This window comes from Rhinolophus sinicus, linkage group LG04, assembly GCF_036562045.2.
Source record: "Rhinolophus sinicus isolate RSC01 linkage group LG04, ASM3656204v1, whole genome shotgun sequence".
In the NCBI taxonomy this organism is placed as follows: Eukaryota; Metazoa; Chordata; class Mammalia; order Chiroptera; family Rhinolophidae; genus Rhinolophus; species Rhinolophus sinicus.
The window spans coordinates 104,314,913-104,340,336 of NC_133754.1; the positions used below are offsets into that span (position 1 = coordinate 104,314,913).

The window sequence follows — 25,424 nt, forward strand, 5'->3', positions numbered from 1 at the left end:
GCGAGCATCTGTACCCATCAGCCCACCTCGACCAGTGAGAAGACGAGTCACATGCTCTGAGAAGCAGAAATGTCATACCTATCAATGTCACTGCAAAACCCAATGAGTGGTTTCTAAAACACTATCAGGAAGAAAAAGAGGGAAAACCTGGTAGTATGGGCATTTGAAACCATAAAGATTAAAAGAAAAAGTGAAGCCAAATGTTATAAATAATAAAAGCTAAATTTACATTATTACTTATTCCAGTAATAAGAATATCCAGTGATACAAAATATGACACTCATAACCAAAACACCGACCTTCCCAATTCCTTACATCTATATTTAAAGAACAGCTCCTTCCTTAAGGAATAGTAATATTTTGGCCTTTTTTTTCCCCATAGAAATTTTCATGTCTTTAGTAATTTATGTGTAAAAGATTTATGAACATTGTATCATTTGGCATATACATTATATCATTATGGAGAAAATACTTAAAATCCTTTACTTTTCCAGAAATTTCTATTTCAAACTATTTTAATAAAAAATATACCCATATGTGCTAGTTATATGGGTAAAATTCCTTGGGTAAAAGTCACTGAGATGTACATTTAGGAATCATGTACTTTTCTTTTATGAATTTTATTTTAACAAAGTTTAAAATAAACACTCATTTACAAACACTCAAGTAAATATTTTCAATGAGTCTTAATCCAAATAAAATGGAAAAAGCATGTGTGTGCACGTACGATAAAACAGTGCATGTAAAAGGGGGTCACCACTAAGCTCCTGTGAGACCTCAGGAGAACATGGAGTTTATTGCCATTCTGATGACTATAGGGTTAAAAAGGGCAATTAGCCTCAAAATACAAGAGAACAGAACTGAACCTAAATTAAAGGGCAATACAATAGGAAACAAAGGGGGAAAAGCTGCAATAATAAGAATTCTCTCTAGCTTTTTTATTATAATTCGAATAATCTGCTTTACTCAAGACACACACCTATTATAGGTACAGCTGATCTTTTTCTCACACATTATCTGGACTCACATAGTGACTTTCTGAATAGAATTCTCTAAAAGCAAATATACCCTTTATCCAGATCAGAAACATCTGAGTTGGAGGGTGAAGGGGAAAGGCAGAGCTGCTTTAAGTCAGGAAGGAACGCTGTATACCAACCTGACTCAATTGTTTCAGGAGTATTAACTATGGCAAATGGAGTCCTTCTGCTAGCAATTAACATAAATAAATATTGATGAGAACTCTCTTGGTGTCGTCATCCTGCATTGTACTGTATCAGAAACAGCACCTGTTCCTAGCACTGTAATTATCACGAATGGATTTTACCATAGTGAGACCCCACCTGTATTTTGGATCATCTGCTTGACTTGTTTCTTTCTGTCACAGCTGAAACACAAACACAAACAACACTCTGGCTCTGATGACCTCTTTTGTTGGCAAAGTGATTTACAGGGATTGTTAGCTTTGCTGCTGGGCTGCGAGTCTCAGCAGTGTCACTGCAGTGTTTCCCCAGGACGGCCCCTTCCTACGTTCAGACCATCCAGCTCTGCCAGGCGGGCAGCACCTGGCACCACACTCGACCTCATGTGCCCACGGTGAGAAAGGCCATGGCTGTGCTGTCAGCTTCCACTGCTGGAACACTCCATGCCGCCTCATTCATGGCCCTGGGCTTCCTATGCAATGCTAACTACGCACGAGTCAGTCCTTGCAATGTCCCACAGCAGCAAGGAAGGCCCTACAAATATCTCATCCGAGGCATGTAAATTCTCCACTTAAGTTCTGTGCTAACAAACAAGAGGGAGAGAAAGGAGGACACAGTTAGCCTGTTCTGTGACCGTGACGCCAGGAGTGCACAGTTAGGTTATTTCTAAGAAACTAAAAGTGCTCAAACCATCCTGATATGCTTTGAGCATGAAATCTTACTAATTTTCCAAGGCAGTAAAAATACTTCACATTTCCATTTTCATGCAATTGTGACTTTTAAGATGACAGATGGTAACAAAACACGGGCTTTCAGAGGTCATTTGATAAGGCAATTTATATTTTACTAATTACATTTTTACCTTGAACCCTAGTTCCACGGGTTATTTTATATGGCCCTGCCCCAACCTGGATTTTATTCAGCTTTGTGAATAGCTACGGGACCATCAAGGCATAGCTACACATTGTGTATTTATGTATGATTAGTGCCACTTCCATTAATGTGCCCTTTATTCTTGAGCAATTGAGAAGGTAGACTGTTGCCACCATTTTGATGATTTTTCTACTCTCTCTCATTTCCTTAATATAGTTACATCTCCTATAACAGCATATCGACTTTTTTTTTTTTTAATAGGAGAAAACAGAGTCAAGGAAGAGCCATTGGTGTTGACCTTCCCCTTAACTAAGTAAAAACAGCACAAACCAAAAACAAGATAAGGGAAGCCAGTCTGTCCTATGACAGGTCAGAGTAAGCCCAACTAAACCCCATGGAAAGGACTCCTGTGAGAGCCCTTCACAAGGACAAGACGTACAGGTGGCACAATTCAGGTGCACTGAGACACTCCTGGATGTGGCCAGCAGAAAAGCAGCTAAAAAGACCCTTTTGGAGAGAAGGTGGAGAAGAGGGCAGTGACCCACGGGAAGGGTCGGGGCTTGTTAACCTCGACGCCTTCTCTGAGCAGTGACCCACTCAGAGCAGCGTTGCGGGACTCCCAGGGAGGCCGCCACGCGGGCGGGGCGCTCACCCACCTGGTCGCAGCCTGCGCTCACCAGCTCCTGCAGCATCTGCCGGTTCACTTCGGCCGCGGCCTGCGTGCCCGACTCGTTGGCGAAGGGAAGCAGGGAGTACCGGATCTCCCTCAGGGCTTTCTGGTACGGCCCAAACTTCGGGGCCGCTCTCAGCTGCTGTGGCCGCGCAGCATCCTTGCCCCCCAGGGAGGCGTCATTTGGTCCCACGGGTGGGCCCTGAGTGGGAAACTTGGGTGGCTGCTTCAGCCCCTCGCGGATCTCCTGCAGGCGCTGCCGGCTGTTTCCAGAGTAAGTGGTGGCGGGAAAGGTCTTTGGCCTCATGGTGGGTCCAGTTCCCTCTCACCATAAATACAACCTTCTTCAAGGGTTTTATTGCTTTGAAAAACTGGCAACAGTATCAGTTAGTTGTAAACATACTTTCAAAACAATCTCATTTTAAAAGTTTTCTTTCCTTCAATTTTTGTAGTTCCTATAGAGAACCCAAAATTTTCCAGAGCCTTCATTTTGAAGATCATGACTACCTGAAAAAGAAGATGGGAAGAAATGTTCATTGGTGGTTTTCACATAAAGTTCATAATAAATACTTTTCAGAACTGGACAGTGATCTTGAAAATATTCCACTTGGAAAGATTAGGAAAGAACACGTCACCTCTCAGAAATGACAAGAATACATGACTTCCACAAGTGTCCCAAGATGTTTCCCACCCATACGGAGTGACGCGCGGCCAAGCACATCTCCACAACTGCTGAGAGTGGCTTCAAATCCAACGCAGGCGAGAACAGCAGTGTTAACCATGGACGGCTCATTGAAGGTACTTTGTTTGAACAGTTTTATTTTGAAATCCACAGCTGGAGTATTCAAAGCCGCACTTTCTTGCATGGGGTCTCGGATTTCTGGTTGTTCCTAATAAACCCGCTCCTGATCCTCTCCGCTGTCCCTTATCCGGGCCTCACCAACCTCTCCCAGACCTGACGCTGTGCTTCTTCCATCTCTTTGGAAATTTTTCCTCATAAAACCCTCCCAAATTTCCTAAAAGATACCAGAAAACACTGAAGGTGTCCTATACTGCAACTGAAAGTAGTCCCAGTGCATCAGGAGAAGTTCAAGGCTACTGCTTCTCTGATCTTTTGTAAACTGGTCAACTTATCAGTATTTTGACATAAATACCAAAATAAAAAATATCTTTCTTGTACAGACTGACACTTCAATGGAAGGGGACTGCTAGGTATGTGGGTGATGTGTTTCTTAGAGAGCACTGTGACAAGGTACGTTATCTGCATAGACAAGCTAGGACCTCAGCATTTTCCAACAGTGATTGGACCTACCCCAGGCTATCCTTGGATACTCTGTTATTCTTGCATCCAGAAATGAAATGAAGCTCAAAAAAACGAAATCTGACAGTGCCCTTAGCAGCCAACGAGGTATCTAGTGCAAGTCACTTATCTGGGTGACCTTGGGCCAGTCATTTGCCTTCCCACACCCGCCCTCTGTAGAGCAGATGACAACACTTGGTAACAGGGTGGTGGGGAACGTGGAATGAGACAGCGCTCAGCAGTCCTTGGGACAAGATCATTATCATTTATGTAATCAGCTGCCAAAGCCCAGCACTGAGGCCCGCTGGTGCAGAAGGCAAGGGCCTGCCCAGCCTCCGCAGAAAACGGACCCAGGAAAGAGCATCCTCTCCAGGGGTTGGGCAAAAGGGGCTGGGCTTTGTCTCAGTAAGGGACTTCAGAAAGTGACAGGGAACTCTGCTTCACAGATGTCCTCGGGTGGGAAAGGATAGCTACCAGACAGCCAGTATTTACTACATGCCAGGCTTGCTGCAAGAGTGTTGTATGAATTAACTTACATAGATGTATCATGTAAGCATAGACAACAGAAAGCCCAAAGGATGATGTTAACACTACCGTGTTTCCCTGGAAACACGGTACTATTCTTTTCTTAGAGGTGGGAGGATGCAGGGTCATCACCATGCCCTTTCTCTACCTGAGAGAAGACTGCATTTAGAAAGAAAGAACCAGACTAAATTTCTCCACATGCAAACATATTTCAGTGTCCTTCAACTGCACTGAAGGTGCGGAAAGGACTCTGGAAGGCTGTGCGGATGCTGCAGGCCGCCTGCTGCAGCCCGGGAGCTTGCCGCTCGGCCCCACTGCTGCACAGTGGGGCACACTGTGACCACACTCATTCTCGGTGGCTTCATGCCCTCAGCATCTGTGTGAAATACCTCACTCTCTGAACCATGAGTTCACATTCCAACAAGACGGAGACATTCTGAAGGACGTGCTTCACGCATGAGGATCATGAGTGGCTGTCTGAGGACTGAGGCAGAAAGTACAGCTTCTCCTAGGGGCTCACACGAATCACCTGTTTCCAATCGTGAAGAGAGAAATCATACTATCTTCCCAGTAAACAATGAGGAGGGCCTGACAATATGCAGGGAGGATTGCTTGTCAAACTGTATTCATTCCCCCTCCCCCCCACCCACATGTCCACCTCGCAAACATTTATCAAATGCCTCAGTCTCAGGTACTGCTAGGATACACAAAAAAGAACCAGACCCTGCCTTCAGCAAGTTCACAGTCAAGTGAGAGGTGAGGGTGCCTGAAAATAAACAGCTTTAAAGAAAAAGAGATGCCCAAGAGGAGGAAAAAGTCATCTAACAGATGGGAGAATAAAGGAGAAAGTCAGCCAAAGCTGTGAAGTAGAGATAAGCAAAGCCGGGGGGGGGGGGGGGGGGGGGTATGGAGGGATGGGTTTCCAGGCAGAGGGAGCAGCATGTGCAGGAGCAGATGGGGAGGCTGCGGGCCCACCCACCCGCAGGCTCTTCTTGGAGGGCAGGGGTGACACCCAGAGGCTCACAGGCCCGGGATTGGGAAGACCCTCCAAGGCCCCCCTGCCTGTCTGACTCAGTGAAGAGGATGAGGAGCCGCAGTACGCAGCTGACCTAGAGCAGGGGTGTCCAAACTGCGGCCCATGATCCATTGTTAATTGGCCTGCAGCAAATTCCAAAAATATATTTAGTTTACTTAAATAAACCAGGTCACATAAATATGGACAGATAATTTTTGACAAAGAAGCTAAAAACATACAATGGAGCAAAGACAGCCTCTTCAATAAGTGGTGCTGGGAGAATTGGATAGCCACGTGCAAAAGAATGAAACTGGACTGCTATTTGTCACCATGTACCAAAGTTAATTCAAAATGGATCAAAGACTTAAGCATAAGACCTGAAATGATAACCTGCGTAGAAGAAAACATTGGTACTAAACTTACGGACCTCGGGTTCAAAGAGCGTTTTATGAATTTGACTCCAAAGGCAATGGAAGTAAAAGCTAAAATAAACGAATGGGACCATCTGAAACTTAAAAGCTTTTGCACAGCAAAAGAAACCATCAACAAAATAAAGAGGCAACCAACTGAATGGGAGAAGATTTTTGCAAACAGTGCCTCCCATAAGGGGCTAGTATCCAGAATATACAAGGAACTCATGCAACACAACAACAAAAAAACAAACAACCCAATTGAAAAATGGGCAGAGGACCTGAAGAGACATTTCTCCAAAGAGGACATACAAATGGCAAATAGACATATGAAAAAATGCTCAACATCACTAATCATCAGAGAAATGCAAATCAAAACCACAATGAGATATCACCTCACTCCAGTGAGAATGGCTGTCATCAACAAGACAAATAGTAACAAGTGTTGGAGAGGCTGTGGAGAAAAAGGAACCCTCATACACTGTTGGTGGGAATGCAGACTGGTGCAGCCGCTATGGAAGGCAGTGTGGAGCTTCCTCAAAAAATTACGAATAGAATTGCCATGTGACCCAGCAATCCCTCTCCTGGGCATCTACCCAAAATATCTGAAAACATTTATCCATAAAGACACGTGTGCTCCAATGTTCATTGCAGCTTTGTTTACAGTGGCCAAGACATGGAAACAACCAAAATGTCCTTCAATAGATGAATGGATAAAGAAGTTGTGGTATATATACACAATGGAATACTATTCGGCGGTAAGAAAAGATGATATAGAAACATTTGTGACAACATGGATGGATCTTGAGAGTGTAATGCTGAGCGAAATAAGTCAGACAGAAAAAGCAGAGAACCATGTGATTTCACTGATATGTGGTATATAAACCAAAAGCAACTAAAGAACAAGACAAACAAATGAGAAACAAAAACTCATAGACACAGACAATAGTTTAGGTTACCAGAGGGTAAGGGGGTTGGGGGGTGGGAGATGAGGGTAAGGGGGATCAAATAGATGGTGATGGAAGGAGAACTGACTCTGGGTGGTGAACACACAATGGGATTTATAGATGATGTAATACAGAATTGTACACCTGAAATCTATGTAATTTTACTAACAATTGTCACCCCAATAAATTAAAAATTAAATTAAAAATTAAAAATTAAAGATAAACCAGGTGAGGCAATACGTACTTCACCTTGAGTGAGTGGCTCGGCTGTTTGTGTATTTTACTGCATACGGCCCTTGGTGAAAAACACTGAAAAAAGTTTGGACACCCCTGACCTAGCGTGACATGGCCAGTGCCCTTTAGGGAGTTCAGTCTGGAAGCCACTGGAAGGTGGCCTGGAAGGGACAACTCAGCACTCCAGCTGGATGAGAAAACCTGGGTGAGATGCAGCAACCCCAGTGCTTTTAGGAGTTAGTCACACCTTGGCCCAACAGAGATGGAGAGCCAGCAGCAGTGAGAAATTTACCCAGCTTGACCTTCCTACGCAGCCATGAGACAGAGAGGTCAGGTGAGGGGAGGCCAACTCCTGCCCCTCCCAAATGGCGTCCATCAGAGGAGCAGCCGTCACTAACCAGTGAAATACGGTATAATACACGTGACAATAAAAGTTTCCCCTAAGAATTAAGGGATCTGAAATAGAGTAGTAGCTGGAGGACAGAGAAGAGGGTGGAGTCAGTGGTGCCTATGAGCAGGGCCCACAGCAGCCGGTCACGTGCACTAGACAGGCTGCTGCAAGATGGAGCCCACGGCTCTGGTTTAGGAACCAGAGCCAATGGTGGCGACTTCTCAGAGCCAGGACAGCCACCTGGACAGTGGGGACGGTCGAGAGTACAGCCCGTGTGAGGGAGGAGGCAGCTGTGGGGAGGCGAGAACGAGGCTGGGAAGGCTGTGTCTGTGCAAAAGCTGAAGCAGCGGGAGGGGCCCGGCTGGCACTGCACCTCTCCGAGCCTCCGTTTCCTGCCTGCCAACAAGCCTTGCTCTGACTATGTGCTAGGGTGACACTGCGTGTGAGACCACTGCCATCTGTAACGCACGGCACACTGGCCAACGATTAGGATTCCTAGTAAGTTCAGGACTCAGAATCAGACCAAAGGCTTCAATCACGTCAGGAGACAAGACCGGGGCAAAATGCAGGTGTGCTCAGTGGGAAGGCACCAAATGAATGCACAAACAGGGTTTCACACTCACTCCAAGTAACCCCTCTTATGTGACTACTTGATAACCACACTTAAAAAGTTCAAGTACCTTCTTTTAACTTGAAAGAGAGAAAAGCACAGAGAGGAAAGCTCAAGTCACAAGCAGTGCAGTCTGAAGGAGCTCCATTCCCAGCAGGCCTGAGCTTCACTGAGCTACCTGCCTCCCAGGTGACCGAACCAGCTCCCATCTGGGCGACCCTGGGCTAGTCAAGGCACTGTCTTCACCCTGACCTCTGGAACTTGGCAAGGCCACTCTATGCGCCAAGACAAATGTCCCTCCCAGGAGAGTCACTTCCCCACCTGGAATTCCCCACCAAGGAGAGTTCCCCCGGCCACCCGTCCACCTCTGGGCTGCAGCACCGACAGTGTGGGGTGCTGACGTGCCTGCTCCTCGTCAGTCTCCGGAACCGCAAGCAGGGCGAGGGCAGGAGAGCTGGAGGAGTAAGGCAGGCCGTCGGGAGAGCAGCAGGCTGTGCACGTGCAGGCACGGGGCGGTGGCAGGGCGCTCTCTCCGAACCTGAAGATTCAGGCCCCAGCGAAATGTCCCTGAGTGAAGCTTACAGATACTATTATAAAGTCTCAGAACCATGATGCTACAACTTGGGGGACCTGGAGGACATTGAGCTCAGCAAGACACCACTTACGTGAGGCAGCTGGAGCAGGCAGAGGCAGAGGCAGAGCAGGAGGTGCTGGGGCATGGGGAGCACTGCTTCAGGGTACAGAGCTTGTGTCTAGGATGATGCGAGTTCTGAGTGTAGCGTGTGGTGCCGATGACAGCACAATATGAGTGTATGTCGGCCCGTGAATTGCACATGTGTGAGTGGTTAAAAGATAAGCATCATGTATATTTCACCTTGATTCAAAAATGGGGAAAAGGTCACCTAACTATTCCCATCTAGCTACCTAGTGTTTGGACAACGGGCCCTGTGGGGGCAGAGCCTCAGAAAGTAGTTTCCAGGCTCTCGGCCTCACATAGACAGGTGTTGGCTCAGGTAGTAAATGGCCATCAACTGTGATTGCATGGCCATCAGCTGTGGCTAGTTGGCCGTCAGCTGTAACCAGTGAGCCATTGGCCACAATATAACTGCTGTGGCTACGCTAGCAAAGGAGAGAAGAGAGAAAGAATGGGGGCTAGCAAGAAGATGGCGGCTGGGCTGGCAAGTGTGAATGGCGGTTTGCGGACAGTGTGGATCCAGCCTCCAGTGAGAGTATAGTGCCGCCAGAGAGAATATAGTGGTATGACTCCCCTGCCTATGGCTCCGTGGGTGTTCCTTTTTGGCCTCACCATATCCTGCGTTCTTGTGTGGGGAGCGGGAGCAGAGACCCCGCAGGCCACCCCGCATGACAAATGGCGCAGCGAGCAGGGTCTCCCGCACGACAGGCCCCTTTCTAAATAAACATAGCTACACAATAAACAGACTTGACCTTGAGGCTGCGTGCTGATCGCAGAGCAAAGTCCCCTTGCAGAGTGCAGCCTGAGCTGCAGGCGCACTGTCACTTCCCTGCCAGGACACTGGGACACACAGTGGGGAGCGGTTTCCTCAGGGCCCACTCGCGGAGATATTGTGAGTTTTTAGCACCTGTGTGTCCCAAAATGTTCCAGTTATAAAGCCGCCAGGGCCATGGACACCAGGCAGGTCTTCCTGTTCTCACGTCTGCGTCTATGCTGAGCTAAGAAATACCAAGGGGATGCATGCAAACAGACTCCAGACCACAGGTCCTGCTTTCCTTTTTTTCTTTATTCCCCTCAACAGTTTATTATGAAAAATTTCTAACATACAAAAAGGTTGAAAGAATTATTCAGTGACACCCCAAAACCCACCACCAGGAGGGCTCCCTGGTATGGAGGGAGAAAGAGGCCTGTCATGTGGGGTCTCTGGTCCCGCTCTCCACACAAGAACGCAGGATGTGGTGAGGCTGTGGGGACAGAGCCAGGAGTGCAGTTTCCTGGCTCTCGCCCTCACGTGGAAAGATGCTGGCTCAGGTAGTAAATGGCCATCAACTGTGATTGGATGGCCATCAGCTGTGGCTAGTTGGCCGTCAGCTGTAACCAGTGAGCCATTGGCCACTAATATAACTGCTGTGGCTACACTAGCAGAAAATGGGGGCTAGCAAGAAGATGTTGGCTGAGCCTGCAAGCGGCGCAGTGAGGGTTGCGAACGGTGTGGCTCCTGCTTTTGTGTCTCCAACCCAGCCGCCAGCAAGACTGTAGTGGTGTGACTCCCCTACCTATGGCTCCGTGGGTGTTCCTTTTTGGCCTCACCATATCCTGTGTTCTTCTGTGGGGAGCGGGAGCTGAGACCCCGCCTGACACCCTGCATGACAAATGGCGCAGCGAGCAGGGTACGGTGCCGGCCAAAGCTCTCCAAAGGGCAGTGGAGCAGTTTGTGCGTATGAACACTCAGTCTCAGGAAGACCAGGAGGAGCAGCTGCTGGAGAGCTGGACCCTGTGGAGGGTTGGAAAGATGTGGACGGTTCCCCAACCAGCAAAGGCCCGAGAAAGCGAAGGTGGTTGTGGCCCTGTGGGCTGGGAAGTGCTTGCTGAGGCAGCCTGGATGCAGGACTTGACCCAGGAGGAAAGGCTTGCTGAGTCCTCCTTGGGAGATGAGGGTGAGGTCAAGGTCATCCCTCACCCCCAGGACAGCCCTGGCGAATCACTATGGACTATGGGGAATTGCCTTCCATCCCTAATGGACCGCTTGACTGTTTGGGAACATACCACCATGTAGTGGAACTGGGGGATATTTGCTTTTGTGTCTTGACCGGCCACCAGCGAGAATATGTAAGCACCTTGACTGTGAGCCGCTGTTGTTCCAGCAGGGTACCCTGAGAGGCCCAGAGAGAGTGGCAGAGCCCTGAGAGCCCTGGCTGTGTCTGGGGAGACTGCTGGTACCCTAAGAAGCCCAGGAAGTCTAGCTGTGCCCAGAAGCACTGGTGGTGCCCTGAGAAACCCTGGCTGTGCCCAGACAGCCTGGCTGTGTCCAGGATATTGCATTCACCTACAGGCTCCTCGCACAGGGCCCCTCGCGGAAGACGCTTGTCGCGTAGATTGTGAGGCGAGAGCCTGTAGGGGTGGAGTGTGGGGACTGAGCCCCAGAAAGCAGTTTCCAGGCTCTCAGCCTCACGTGAAAAGGTGCTCACTCAGGTAGTAAATGGCCATCAACTGTGATTGGATGGCCATCAGCTGTGGCTAGTTGGCCGTCAGCTGTAACCAGTGAGCCATTGGCCACTAATATAACTGCTATGGCTACACTAGCAGAAAATGGGGGCTAGCAAGAAGATGGGGGCTGAGCCTGCTAGCGGTACAGTGAGGGTTGCGAACGGTGTGGCTCCTGCTTTTGTGTCTCCAACCCAGCTACCAGCAAGACTATAGTGGTATGACTCCCCTACCTATGGCTCCGTGGGTGTTCCTTTTTGGCCTCACCATATCCTGCGTTCTTATGTGGGGAGCGGGACCAGAGACCCTGCAGGCCGCCCCACATGACAGAGGCCTAAAAGGAACACCCACGGAGCCATAGGTAGGGGAGTCATACCACTATATTCTTGCTGGCGGCTGGTCGAGACACAAAAGCAAACATCCGCCAGTACCCCAGTGAGGGGTCTTCCTGCACCCCAGTCTCGCTGGCGGCCAGGCGAGACACACGAAGTAGGGTCCACACGATCTGCAATGTAATCTGCTTGCTAACCCCACTTGCTAGCCACAATCCGCAGTCCGCTTCTCTGCCAACCAGCCAACCCCCTAGCGTAGCCACGGCAGTTATATTAGTGGCTAATGGCTAACTGGTTACAGCTGATGGCCATCTACTACCCGAGCCAGCACCTTTCCACGTGAGGCTGAGAGCCTGGAAACTGCTGTTCCGGCTCTGTCCCCACAAAGCCACTTCACACAGTGGTCACTTGCTTCCATCCCACTCCAGTCTCCCAGGAAGCACTGGCCCTAGGATCACCAGAGGTACTGTCCCTGTCTTAAGTGAGTATGTAAAATAGCACCTATGGGCAAACTGTGCTCTTCCTGAATAATCTGGAAAGGATCAAACTTTCCTTCAGTCTCATAAAGAATGAAAGTACCAGGGGTGCCAAAAAAATGTATACAAGTGCACATTTTGGTCAGCATTGCTCAAGCAGTAGTTCTCCGTAATCAGAAGTGTCTGGACGCTGATGGCAACCACTTTGAGCACCTCTTGTAATTGCAGACGTCAAATGTGACTTGTATTCATCTTTTGTTATGGGTATATATTGAGTGTTACAATTTTTAAAGTTTTCCTTTCTTAAAGTGTATATACATATTTTTGGCACCCTCTGTATTTTCTCAGCTTGAGAGCTTGTATTTTAGGCTTTACTTTAAAGACAGTAGATTTCATGGTCAAAGTATGAACTTCTGAAAGAATTTTTCATGAGAATACTCATCAGTCAAATTAAGATTGCAGCTGGAAATGAGGTATCCTGACACTACTATATCATTTTAATAAGTTAACATATGAGAAATGTTCTTTCATCATGAGTTTTATAAATAAGACGTAAGGTCTCATGGATGTGAACTTTAAAAATGGGGATACAAGCAAAGTAAATCTAGCTTTGTAAGTTTATTTGGCCTCATCAGTTAAGTATACTTTAAAAGAAACTACAAGGCACTGCAATTTTAAAACTAACATAACTCGCAAAACAAAAACAGCTCATTTCCAAATCTGGAGCTGAGATAGGTACTAAATCCTACACTCAGTATGGGTGGCTCGTGTAATAACTTAATGTGAGAGCAATCTTTTAAGCACCGCTTAATGTGGCTGTACCAAACCCAATTCCAATTCTCGATCCAATCCTGGAAAACACTATCAGATGTTCAAGAATTTTTATTCTAATTTCTCCTAGTGTTTCATGAACCTAGACTGGCTGCCAAACACACATCAAGCACCAACCAAAGAACCCACCAAACCCACGTCTCATGGGACCTCCACTAATAACACATGATGGCATTTTTAAAAACAGAATTTCTTGGACCTAAAATTCCAGTTATTATTTAAGTCATATACTTACTATAATTAACTAGCAAAGATGAAACTAAACCAGGCAGATGGGCCAGGCCTCCAGCCAGATGCCGGGGTGACAGTCACAAACCGCCCGCCAGGCTGACGTGCCTCTCAGCGCTGTCCAGGGACCCACAGGGCAGGGGCTACTCCTCAGAATGAGGGTGTCCAAGAACATAGTGATTACCTCCCTCTGGGGGTCCAGGAACACTCTTCAATCAACAGCGTCGACACAAGGTTTCAATGGGGTTAGAAGTGCCACATGTGTGCCAAATACTGAGCTGGACCTTATATGGTCTCACCCAGGCGAAACAAGGTGTCGCCCCTAAATAACAACTACAATCTAGGGGAAAAGCAAACCAGCATATTCTCTATTAGCTTGGTACATGATAGCTCTGTGATACAGGATATAGGGCGGGATTATACGAGATTATATTCAAGTTCATACCCCAGCAGGGGTTTCAATCTTTCAGAAAGCCCAGCCTCCTCTGCCCCACCTCCTTCCCTCCAAGTTCCGGGTGTACCCCAATCCAGGAGTCAGAATGCCTAGTCCACATGAGACGTCACTGCTACGCACAGAGGTAAATCCGTGGTATCCAAAGAATCCCAGTGCTCGTGCCTGTTTGGAGAAAACCTCCCAGTGAAAGGAGTGTCCCACCAAAGTTGGAAAGGCTAAGGGATATGATTTGATGGAGGAAGTGTGAAACTATTCTTGGAGTCTGGAACTTCCTGTGAAAAGACTCAAACCTAGAGGGGCAGGATGAACAGGCAGACAGTGTTGTGGAGGGGCAGGTCCTCTCTGGGTGCATGTAACAAAAACACTGGAGTGAGACTCAGGAGGCAGAGCGGAGTTAATTACTGAAGGAACAGGCTGTCCCTAGCATGCCTGCTCCAGGTAACCGCCTGGAGGTGGTGAGGCCGCTACTCCAAATGGAGGCCCACTGCATTCGAAAGCAGACTTACAGTTTAAGAAGACCCTTACCATCCCAGCTAATCTAGGGGCCTCAGTACTGCAACAGCCATAACAGTCCATACAAACCACTACTACTAAATATGAGATTTTTCATTTTCCTCCAGAAAAATTCCCATGAATGTCAAACATTGGCACAGAAACAAAAAGTATTTAATTAAAGAAGCTGCTTATCACAGTTAGGTCAACATGATGTAGACGGCATGCAACATAAAGTTTTCATTCAGTGAATGGCAAGCAATAAGCAATGCCAAATTTCCATCCTAACTTTAGCATGATAACCATTATTTCCAACATCACCTCGTTTTAATAATACTTCCAGAATGAACCTATCCATCAGATAACACTGCCCTTAAAGCTGACTAGGAGTGCAACTCAGGGCCTGAGCAGGGAGCCACTTACAGGTGTTCTGCGTAACACAGCCCCACTTCAGAGAGGCACCCAGCACACAGTGGGAATGGTAACCCCAGGACTGAGCCAATTGGGAGGCCCAGTTCTGTTGAGTGAAACAGCTAAGCTTTTCTCTAAGGCTTTTTAAAAAGGAGATTCAGAGAACTTCTGGAGCTAGAAGTCAGTCACTTCATTCTGGTGTTCAGGGTATTTTGCTCCTCGTTAGAGCAGATTTACAGTCAAGACCAAATAAATTCACAGAATTCATCTTCTGTTTTTCAAGCCTGTTTTTAAAAAGTCCGTAAGGAATAGTTTTTCAAAGTTTCACATTATTATAACCATGAAATAAAATATAAAAGCAGCTTTTCAAAAACCGTGTATGTCTGGTTTTCCAGCACAGAGCAGAACACCCCCCAAAGCTTCCCCAAATCCTGCCTGTGTGTTTACTGCGCATTTATCAGCATCAGCACTTCCCCCACCTCCACGAACACAGTGGGATCTAGGAGCCTAGGGCTGGCTACTTACAACACAGCATTTAAAACAACAAGACATCTCATTGTAAAAACAGTCCCCTCCCACCAGAGGAAAGTCCCTCCCACCAGCCCTGTGATTTGCTGAGAATAGAAGTATGTACAGTTCCAGCTTACCCTTAGGTGAAAACTATTTCAAACTGGATGGAGAAGCTGGAAGAATCCTTCCCAGTTCTAAATGCTCTGATTCTAGTAACTCACCATTATCATTTTGCTTGATGTCTTCTACTCAGATACCACTTTAAATTGCTTGACATTTTAAGATTAAATACTCAGCAATTTTAATTTCAAAGGAATGCTGATGTATTCTATACGCCTGGATAATGAGACCAAATTTTATGAGAAGCTGAATAACATAGTGTCTTGTTAATTATAATTTAAAACAGACTTTCTTAAACAGTCTCTGCATTATTTGGAAGATTTTTCTGTTACTACCTTATTACACCAATAAGGATGGTAAGGATCTTTCTTGCTAAAGAAAAAAAAAGTACACGATACAAAGCAGCCTAGTCTCCTAATTTGGCATCAAAAACAGTGAGCCATCATGCAGGGATCAAGGTGAGGTCCCACTGCAGTGTGGAGCCAGGTCTACTTGGTACAAATTCCCGAATAAGCAAGCACCAGTTACTTTCTCCATTACCAAAGGGGGCCCCTCAGCTACTGAGTGAAACTTTAACAAGACACTTGTACCGAGGTCACGCACGTCCTGTGACTTCCCACTCCCGTTCCAGCACACTCAAGCTCCTGGGTAAGGCGTGGGCTAACTTCCCCGACATTGTGCGTGTATCTGGCAGTCTGCGAAGAGCCTGGCGGCTGTCACTTAGGTCTAGGTCACCTGCACATTTAGAACACCTCACTTACCCCGCAGGAATGCGTAAATGTCAAAGTTCTCGCTTACAATCGTGTCAACATGAGCAAATCCGCACATAAAGTGTACCCGCAAAAGGGCTGGAAGCGCGGCTGGCAGGCGTGAGCACCAGGGCCCGTGGGACCAGCAGGCAGGACAGGCCCTCGCGGGCAGCGCGGAAGGTTCGAGCACTGCAGAGGCAGCCCGCCGAGTCCCGGGACTGAGAGGGTGAGGTCGTGAGAACCACAACACGCGCGAAGGCTCGACTGGGGGCTAGGGGCTGTGCGACGACGGGGTCCTGAGTGGGGGACATTCGACGGCGCCGACCAGGGGCAGGGACATGCGACTGCGCGGCCCTGAGGGGGGACATGCGACGGCGCGGCCCTGAGGAGAGAGGGGACATACGATGGCGGGGCCCTGAGGGGGGGACAAGCGACGGCGCGGATCTGAGGGGGGGACATGCGACGGCGCGGCCCTGAGGGGGGACATGCGACGGCGTGGCCCTGAGGAGAGAGGGGACATACGATGGCGGGGCCCTGAGGGGGGGACAAGCGACGGCGCGGATCTGAGGGGGGGACATGCGACGGCGCGGCCCTGAGGGGGGACATGCGACGGCGTGGCCCTGAGGAGAGAGGGGACATACGATGGCGGGGCCCTGAGGGGGGACATGCGACGGCACAGCCCTGAGGAGAGAGGGGACATGCGACGGCGGGGCCCCGAGCGGGACCCTCCGGGACTCCGGGGGAGGCGGGGCCCCGCGAGATCCCCGCCCCCGGCCCGGCCGGGCCCGCGGCGCCCCTGCCCACCCGCCGGAGCCGCCCGCCGCCGCCCCGCGCAACAAAGCGGCGCCGCCCGCCCGACCTCCCCACCCGTCACCGACTCACGGCCCGGGACCGCGACCACGACGCCTCCGACGCGGCGGCTGCGAGCGGGCCCCTGCGCACGAACTTCCCGGCCAGTCCCCGACCCGCCCTCCTCACCTCGGCGCCGTCTACCGCCTCGGGGCCGCCCTGGCCCGCGGCTCCGGGGCCTCGCGCGCCGGGGGACCGGGCGCTGGTGGTGGCAGCGGCTGCTGGCCCCGCGGGGACTGGGGCATCCCGGGCGGCAGCGCGGACGGCGGCGGCTCCATCTTCCCCGGCGCTCGCGCCGCCGCTCCGACGCGCAGACCCAAGTGGGACATTCGCTACATTGTTGGCATTCCACGGGCGTCACGTGACCGCCGCCGCGTCACGCTCGGCCGCCGACCCGCCCGGCGCTTGGCCCGCCCCTCCCGCCGCTTCCTGGTCCCGCCGCCACCTGCGGCCCGGGCCGCTGTCACCGCCCAGCTGCACGCTGTCCCCATAGCACTCATTGCAAGTTGTTCGCTGTCCCGAAAACCATCTCTTCTCGAGCACGCCAGCCTGGGTGCAGACAGTAAGTTAACAGGCCTGGAGGACCCTTAAGTTACCAAGTCGGTGTCAGCCACCAAAAGTGAGGGCAGAGACGGACATACAGCTGGCCGGCCATGGAATCAAGTCAGAGAAGGATGTCAGATACACCCAGATGGAATCGGTGTGACTCACACCCAGTGCTGTGCACGTGGTGTGTAGAAGTGCTGTGTGCTGTACATACAGTATACTGATATTTGCCAGTGACTTGTCAGCCGCTGCACACTCTCTGCATTTGGGGCCATGGATTTGGTACCAGGACATGTGCAGGGACTGTGCTGCCATGTGGAGCAGAAGTAACACTGGCAGCCAAATGCTCCACCTACTGCTGGCTCTCCTGTGTCATACTTCCTACCACCTACTGTCTATGGCCCGATGCTGAGGGCTGCTGTCACCTTCAAAGTCAACGAATTTCCCTTTCCATTAATCAACTCCCATGAAATTTTCAAATTTTAGTCTCCAAAGAAACAATAATGAAGGTCATCTCTAGATGACTTTAACACCATTTCCAGCCCCTGGTACACCACCCTGTCCCCCTTCCTAGCTGAACCCCAGCTGGGCTTTCAGCCCTGCCTCTGCCTTAGCTCTTCCTGGGAGCCTCCTCACCCCTCCCTCTATTTTCTCTCTCCTGGGAGCTGATTATCAGACTTCTATTGTGCAGCTGGGAACTCAATTTCATTTTCCAGTCTTCTCCTGTACTGGACCCAGGCATTCGGCACCCTACTGGGAGCAGAAGCAGCCTCCAGGGAATATTCTGTGATGGAGCGCCCCTTGCACTCAGGGGTGTACATTTTCACTCACACACTGAGCATCCTGTCTCCACCGAGGCTGCAGGCCACGGGGCAGCTGCCAGCCTTCCTTTGTGTGTGTTTAAAGGTCCTGCCCTTGTTCTGTCTTCAAGATGTAAACATAATTCTTAAAAACAATTGTCAGATGAAATATTGTAAATAAAAGGAGCTTAATGGATTTTACAATTTATGTGTAAAACACTGAATAAAATGTAATTACAATGAGCATTGTAGCATGGTTTGCAATAGAGAAAAATCAGGAAGAACCTAAATGTCCATCAATAGGGAAGAGTAGGAAAATAAAAAGTAGATATTCAAATGATGAAATATGTGAAATAGCTCAGCTCTTTTCAAAGGATAAACGATTGTAGATAGAATTCAAAATCACTGTAGAGTGGAAAAAAGCAAATGGCAGAACTATATACACACTATATTTATAAACAAAATCCTGCAGAACCTATACTAACCACATATTTTATGTAAGTATCATCACGGACTGAAAGAGTACACACCAAATGCATTGTCCAGGTAGAAGGAAGGAGGGAAATTAAACTGAGGAGAGAAAAAATGCAGACTTCAACTTTATCTGCAATGCTTTCTTTTATTCAAAAAAAGTGAAGCAAAACTGTCAAAAATCTTGAAGTTTGTTGATTCTGGGTGATTAGGTTTAATAACCTGTGCTGCGTTATTCTTTGTGCCTTTAGAAAAAAAAAATCTTAAAACTGTCAAATGTATATATGAAACAAATGAAACTGTGACACACCTATATAGAGAAAATTATGATTAATGAGGCTGTTGGTATGTGTTTATTGACATGGAGGCATTCATTCCTTTGGGCTTTTGGTCTTTAATTTTTGAGTACCTGCTGTGAGCCATGAGCTAAACCGTATTGTAAAAGCACATATGAGTTAGCCCCTGGCAGAGCTCACAGTCCTGTAGATGTGTTCAAGAAAAAAGCAAGTGGCAATATCTAATTTTGTGTATAAGCATATGTGTGTGTGTGTGTGTGTGTGTGTGTGTGTGTGTGTGTATATATATATATATATATATATAAAATGTATATGTATTTTTCAGTCCAGAAAAATATGCAGCCCAAGGTTAAAAATGGTAGCCTCTGGATGTGGTAATTCTGGGTGATTTTTGTCTTATAATTCCTGATACTTCTACCAAACGATAATTAACAAAGTTTATGTTTAAATAAATAATCAGCTAAATAAGTACATCTATATAAACCAGCTGTGCTCGCTTCGGCAGCACATATACTAAAATTGGAACGATACAGAGAAGATTAGCATGGCCCCTGCGCAAGGATAAACCAGCTAAGAAGGGAAGAAAAAGAGATGACATAAGGGCAGCTGAGCCCACAGCCTACAGTAGGGACAATGTTGCAGTGTATAAATTAAGACTTCATGCATGCACGCACCCGTGTGTGTGTGTGTCCTTACTCCATCCCAGGGTGTGTGTGTGTGTGTGTGTGTGTGTGTGTGTCCTTACTCCATCCCAGGTGGTGTGTGTGTGTGTGTCCTTACTCCATCCCACATGGTATGTGTGTCTGTGTGTCCTTACTCAATCCCAGGTGTTGTGTGTGTGTGTCCTTACTCCATCGCAGGTGTTGTATGTCTGTGTGTGTGGTGTGTGTGTGTGTATGTTCTGTGTGTCCTTATCCATCCTAAGTGTTGTGTGTGTGTCTGTGTGTGTGTCCTTACTCGATCCCAGGTGTTATGTGTGTGTGTGTCCTTACTCCATCCCAGGTGTTGTGTGTATGTCTGTGTGTGTGTGTGTTCTGTGTGCCCTTACTCCATCAAAGTGTTATGTGTGTGTGTGTGTGTGTGTGTGTGTCCTTATTCCATCCCAAGTGTTGTATGTGTGTCCTTACTCCATCACAGGTGTGTGTGTGTGACTGTGTGTGTGTTCTTACCCCATCCCAGGTGTTGCCCCAAACTTGTGTATGATCTCACTTAATCTTCCAGTATGATTAATCCTGTTTTATAGAAAGGACCCTGAAACACTGCCAGTCCCAGATCAAAGAGCTGGGGTTTGAACCCTGGTCTACCAAACTCCAGAGCTTTGAAACACTGAATTACAAAGCGTTCTTCAGGTAATCTTAAAAAAACTCATGATTATAATGTACTTATAAATAAGGAAAGTGGGGTGAGGAAGAGGGTGGCTCAGAGACTGTCTGGAACATCAGCCAGAGCAGAGCACAGGCTGGGCCGCCCGAGGGGACCTGCTCACCAGCACCACTGATTCCAACCAGTAAAAGACCCTTTGCTTCTTTGGTTCCTGGGCATTTCCCAAAAAGTTCATATGTTCATATTACTGGAGGTCAGACTTAGGGAAAAGTGGTTTAGTGCTGTTTTTCAGAGAGTAATAGATTAATAGGTAGTAGATGAATAAACAGAAACATTTTATATCTTGTACTTTTTAAAAGCTTTTATTTAATAGGTTCCACCACTAGGATTCTTCTAAAAATTATTTTATTTTACTTTTTAATTGTGGTAAAATACACATAACATAAAATTTACCATCTTAACCATCTTTAAATGTATACTAATTTTTTACAATAAGGAAAACAATTTTGATACCAGAGGGAGGGAAAAGGTCCCCAGTATTAAATTTCAATTCTTACATGTATTGTGTTTTCCAATATGAAAATCATGAGAGAGTAAATTTTCCGCTGATTTTAATTTATTTCTACTTGCTTTGCTTTTAGCCATTTGGAAAACAGAACCTCCTAGAAATTTTGGTAAAAGCCTCTGGTGCACATTTAGGGGAAGGCCCCAGCCCCAGCAAGCCTTAAGGGGCGGCCACCTTGTCAGCTCTGCAGACCTGCCCTTCCAGCCGCCTCCAATAGCTCGGCTTCATTCTCTGAATAGCTACTCTGCCTCTGAGATGAGTAATGAAGCATGTGATTGCATAAGTCAGAATTGCTCAATAATTTAAGAAGATTTGTTCCCAGAAGACCTCAAAGAAACCCTGTCAAGATAAAGATCACATTCTACATTTAAAGAATTTTATGTTGACACTTTACATTATTAAGAGATGAATTGCTAAAACAAATTTTCTTTTCTTACCACATCCTCTGTTAGCTTACTTTTTATGCTGAGTGAGCTATGACAGCAACACCAAACTGTTTACTTATTTCTCATTACATTTATATTTGGCTACAACTGCTATTTCATTTGTAGACATGAGCAAGATGTTGTTGTGTCTGTAACTGAAAGAAAAATTTCACCATAAAGGTCTATATGCTCCTACATGCTCTAAAATCTTTCATTCAAATATTTAATCTAATCTTTTGCAGTAAAAATTGGTAAAACTTGCTTTAGGAAGAACAAAAAAGGGTAAGGCTTGAACTCTTGTCTCAACAAAATCAATTTCTATAACAAAATTAAAATTTCCAAAGGAGTGGCGGACGGGAGGCTGGGGCAGACCAGTGGTTCAGTTGGTTAGAGCATGAGCTCTGGGCAATGGGGCTGCCAGTTCGATTCCCACATGGGCCAGTGAGTTGTGCCCTCCGCAACTAGACTGAAGTCAGTGAGCTGCCGCTCAGCTCCAGATGGCTCAGTTGGTTAGAGTGTGGGCTCTCAACCACAAGGTTGCCAGTTTGACTCCTCGAGTCCCGCAAGGGATGGTGGGCTGCGCCCTTCGCAACTAAGATTGAACATGGCACCTTGAGCTGAGCTGCCGCTGAGCTCCCGGATGGCTCAGTTGGTTGGAGCACGTCCTCTCAACCACAAGGTTGCTGGTTGGACTCCCACAAGGGCTGCACCCCCTGCAACTAGCAACGGCAACTGGACCTGGAGCTGAGCTGCGTCCTCCACAGCTAAGACTGAAAGGACAACAACTTGAAGCTGAACGGCACCCTCCACAACTAAGATTGAAAGGACAATAACTTGACTTGGAAAAAAAGTCCTGGAAGTACACACTGTTCCCCCATAAAATTCTGTTCCCCTTCCCCAATAAAAAAATCTTTAATAAAAAAAAAATTTCCAAAGGAAAACATCTGAGCTAATCTAAATGGATAATATTTCACTGTCTGACTGTAAAAAAAACACTTCCACAGTCTATTTTTAAGTCTTAATTTAAAATTAACTGCTAACTGTTGTTTTGGTTGTTACTGAACACTTGCTTTTCAGACCACGTATTTTGCTTTATCAACCAGCTCTGAAAAAAATGAGTGTGTCATATTCAGATGCATGATAAGTGGGTTTTGATAAGGAAAACCATGATGAGATTACAATAAGGCGATTTCACATGTAGAAGTGGAAAGAGGCCAGCGGCAGACAGCCTGCCAAATGTCAAAGAGCAAAGGGAAATCTATAAAAGTCAGGAAGCAGTCATGCAGATCGCAGCTGATAACCAGTAACCCCAGGACAAGAAGAGTTTCTGGGTTTGAGGTTGGAACTTGGAAAATGCCGAAGAGCTAAGAGCCTTCAGAAAGACAGAAGTGAGAGAAGAACCCAAGTTTGAAATGAAGATACTTGGAAGGGGGGAAGGCTGGTATTTCAGGCCTGTGGGAGGATGTCAGAGAAATGGGCACGTGGAAGAAACAGCAGAGTTGGGCAGAGGAGATGGCACAATTCTGTGACTGTGTACTTCCCATTAATACTCGAGGAACAGAAGAGCTGGAAAGTATTTGGGAGATGTCACAGAAAGTGAGAGAAAATTTAAGTGATCTGGCGTAGAGCCAGGAGTGAGGCCCGCACTGTGCTTGGAAGCACCTGAGTGCCCAGAGTTCACAGGACAGGATGGGGCACGGCTGTTTCTCCCCTGAAAGGCGACCCAAAGCAAAAACAAGCTCAAGTTTGCCTTGGTCAGCCTACCCTTTTTCTCTGGTATTGTGTATGAACAGGAATTTTTGGTGTGTTCATGGGTAATGAAAGTTATAATTTGCATCACAAAATCCTGTATTTTCATTTCCAGACTTCCAACCACTTACTAGACATTTTTACTTTTATTGTGTCTTGACAATCTTTCAGTCAAGATGACCTACAATGGAATGCACACATTCACTCAATAAATATTTACTGAGCACTTACTATATGCCCGGCATGTCAGCCTCTCCATCAGTGCCTAATCTATTCTACACATCGGACACCCAGACACTGGGGACAAAATAGTGAAAATGGAGCTTACGAGTCTAGTGGGAGAGGTAAGTCATAGTCAGAGAGTGCCATAAACCAACAGAAATTCTGGATGGAATAATACTATAAAGGAAAGACACACTGTCTGTGAAAGCTGACACAGACGGGATGTGACCTAGTCTAAGAAACAAGGAAGCACTTGAGCTGAGATGCAAAAGATGAGAAGAAATTAATAAGATGAAGAGGGGAGTATTACAAGTGTGAGAAGTCCGTGTGAAAGGCCCTGGGGCAGGACCTGTTTCAGACACTAAAAGAGATAACTGTGATGGGGATGGAGAAAGGGGGGGGTGAGGCCAGAGATGGCCTCAGGGTTCATTATAAACATGGTAGTTTCTCCATTCAGAACATGGGAAGTCCAGGAAGGGTCATAAGTAGAGGAATGATACCACCTGATGCATTTCCAAATGATGACTTTCGCTGCTATGTGGCGAGTGAGTGGGAGCAGACAGGAAGGAGGAAAGATGGCGACCAGAATATTGTAGTGTTGAGGAGAGAAGCGATGCACCTGGGGCCAGGGTGGTAGTGACGGGCACGGAGAGAAGATGAAATGGGGAGACAGCAGTGGTAAAACTCAGACCCCAGCGATGGGACAGGCTAGCTATATGGCCCAGGGGGAAGGAAGGACCCCAGGGTTGCTGCTCGGTAGGTGGTGAGTGAGTGTGCCATCTGCTGGACTGAGGTCGTCTGTGTTTGGCGGTGCTCTCTGAGATGGAGTGCAGGCGATGGAGCGCTCGAAGGCAGTCGGGGACACCGATGGTAACTCAGGAGATACACCTGTCATACTGTGTATGAGCACTGGTGCTGAAGGTGTGGAGGAACCTGCCAGGGTGGACAGAACAGAGGAATGGGCAGTGGACCTCAACGCTGAAGAAACACAGCATTTAACGGCAAGGTAGAGGAGCGTGAGCTACACAGGAGCCAAGGGACAACGTGGCTTCACAGAAACACAGTGCTGCAAAGAGGGCGGAGCCAACAAAGAGACATGGTGCTGAAAAGTCAAGTCAAGTGGTAGCTGGAAAGTGTCAGCTGGACTTAAAAACCTGGCAGTCACTGGAACCTTAGCAAAGAATGGAAGCTAACAGATGAGACAGATTTGTGATGAATAAGGTCACAAAGAACAAAAAGACTGAGATGTAGTTGGGAAGGGGAGGGAATCGGTGACATCGCAGCGAGAGGAGAGTGAGGGGTCAGAGGCCTCGTTTTCAGTGGATGACGTCATTTATCACTGCTGAGACAAATTACCACAGAAACCAAGACTGAAGGATACCTGCGTTTCCTCCCTCACACCCCGAGGGGCAGAAGACACCATTGACCAGAAGAGCTGGCCTTGGACAGGAGGCCACAGCATCACAACCCCTTTCATTTTCAGACTGGCCCCCTCTTTCAGTTCCTCCTTTCCCACCCATTCAACACGACCCTAAGCCAGGCTCGTTTTTTCAGATGCACACCCAGCTAGAACCTTCAGGACTCCCCACGGCCTCTGAGGAAAGCTGACATCCTCCATATAAAGTGGGAAAGATGTTTTTCTGGCATTTTCTCGCGCTCTGTGTAGGCGTGTGTGTCCCAGCCTCCCAGTCACATGAAACGGCTGTTTCCTGCATGGGATCTGTCCTCACATCCTGCTCATGCCTTTCCAGGCATGGGCGTCCTCTCCCTAACTTCTCTGCTGGCTGGAATACTACCCACATGCGGTGGGCAGAACGCTGGCCTCCCAGACGTCCACGCCTTAACACCTGGAGCCTGCAGATATGTGACCTCAAAGGGTAAAAGGGATATTGCGGATGTGATTCAGGTTACAGACATTAAATTGGGGAAACTGTTTTGTATTATTCAGGTGAAGCTTAATGTGATCTAAAGGGTCCTTTAAAGTGGGAGAAGACGACAGAAGTGGAGGCTAGACAGATGACACCTTGAGAAGGACCTGACCTGCTGCTGACTTGAAGATGGAAGAATGGGCCACAATTCAAGAAATGTAGTGGCCTCTCGAAACTTTGAAAAGCCCTCAATTTACAAGCAGCAAGAAAATAGGGACCCCATTCTTACAACCCCAAAGAGCTAAATTCCACTGACACCCAAAGGGGCAGGAAGCCAACTCTCCCCTCAAGTCTC

At 47.6% G+C, this 25,424-nt stretch overlaps 1 protein-coding gene and 1 non-coding gene across 3 annotated transcripts in view; one reads left to right on the forward strand and one right to left on the reverse strand.

The window, feature by feature from the left end:
- The window catches only part of LATS2 (large tumor suppressor kinase 2), an 81,795-nt gene extending 64,624 nt beyond the window's left edge, over positions 1-17,171 (reverse strand). For both annotated transcript variants that reach the window (XM_074330143.1, XM_074330142.1), the window contains exons 1-2: positions 16,934-17,171; positions 2,729-3,249 (exon numbers count right to left, since the gene is read on the reverse strand). In XM_074330143.1, coding sequence (XP_074186244.1) covers positions 2,729-3,049 — 321 coding nt within the window. In that variant the 5' untranslated portion in view covers positions 3,050-3,249; positions 16,934-17,171. The remainder of the gene's footprint in view (positions 1-2,728; positions 3,250-16,933) is intronic.
- A 2,235-nt stretch (positions 17,172-19,406) lies between these two features.
- On the forward strand, positions 19,407-19,514 carry LOC141571480 (U6 spliceosomal RNA). Its single transcript, XR_012496208.1, has one exon. It is a non-coding gene; the product is annotated as a U6 spliceosomal RNA (small nuclear RNA).
- The last annotated feature ends 5,910 nt before the right edge of the window (positions 19,515-25,424 follow it).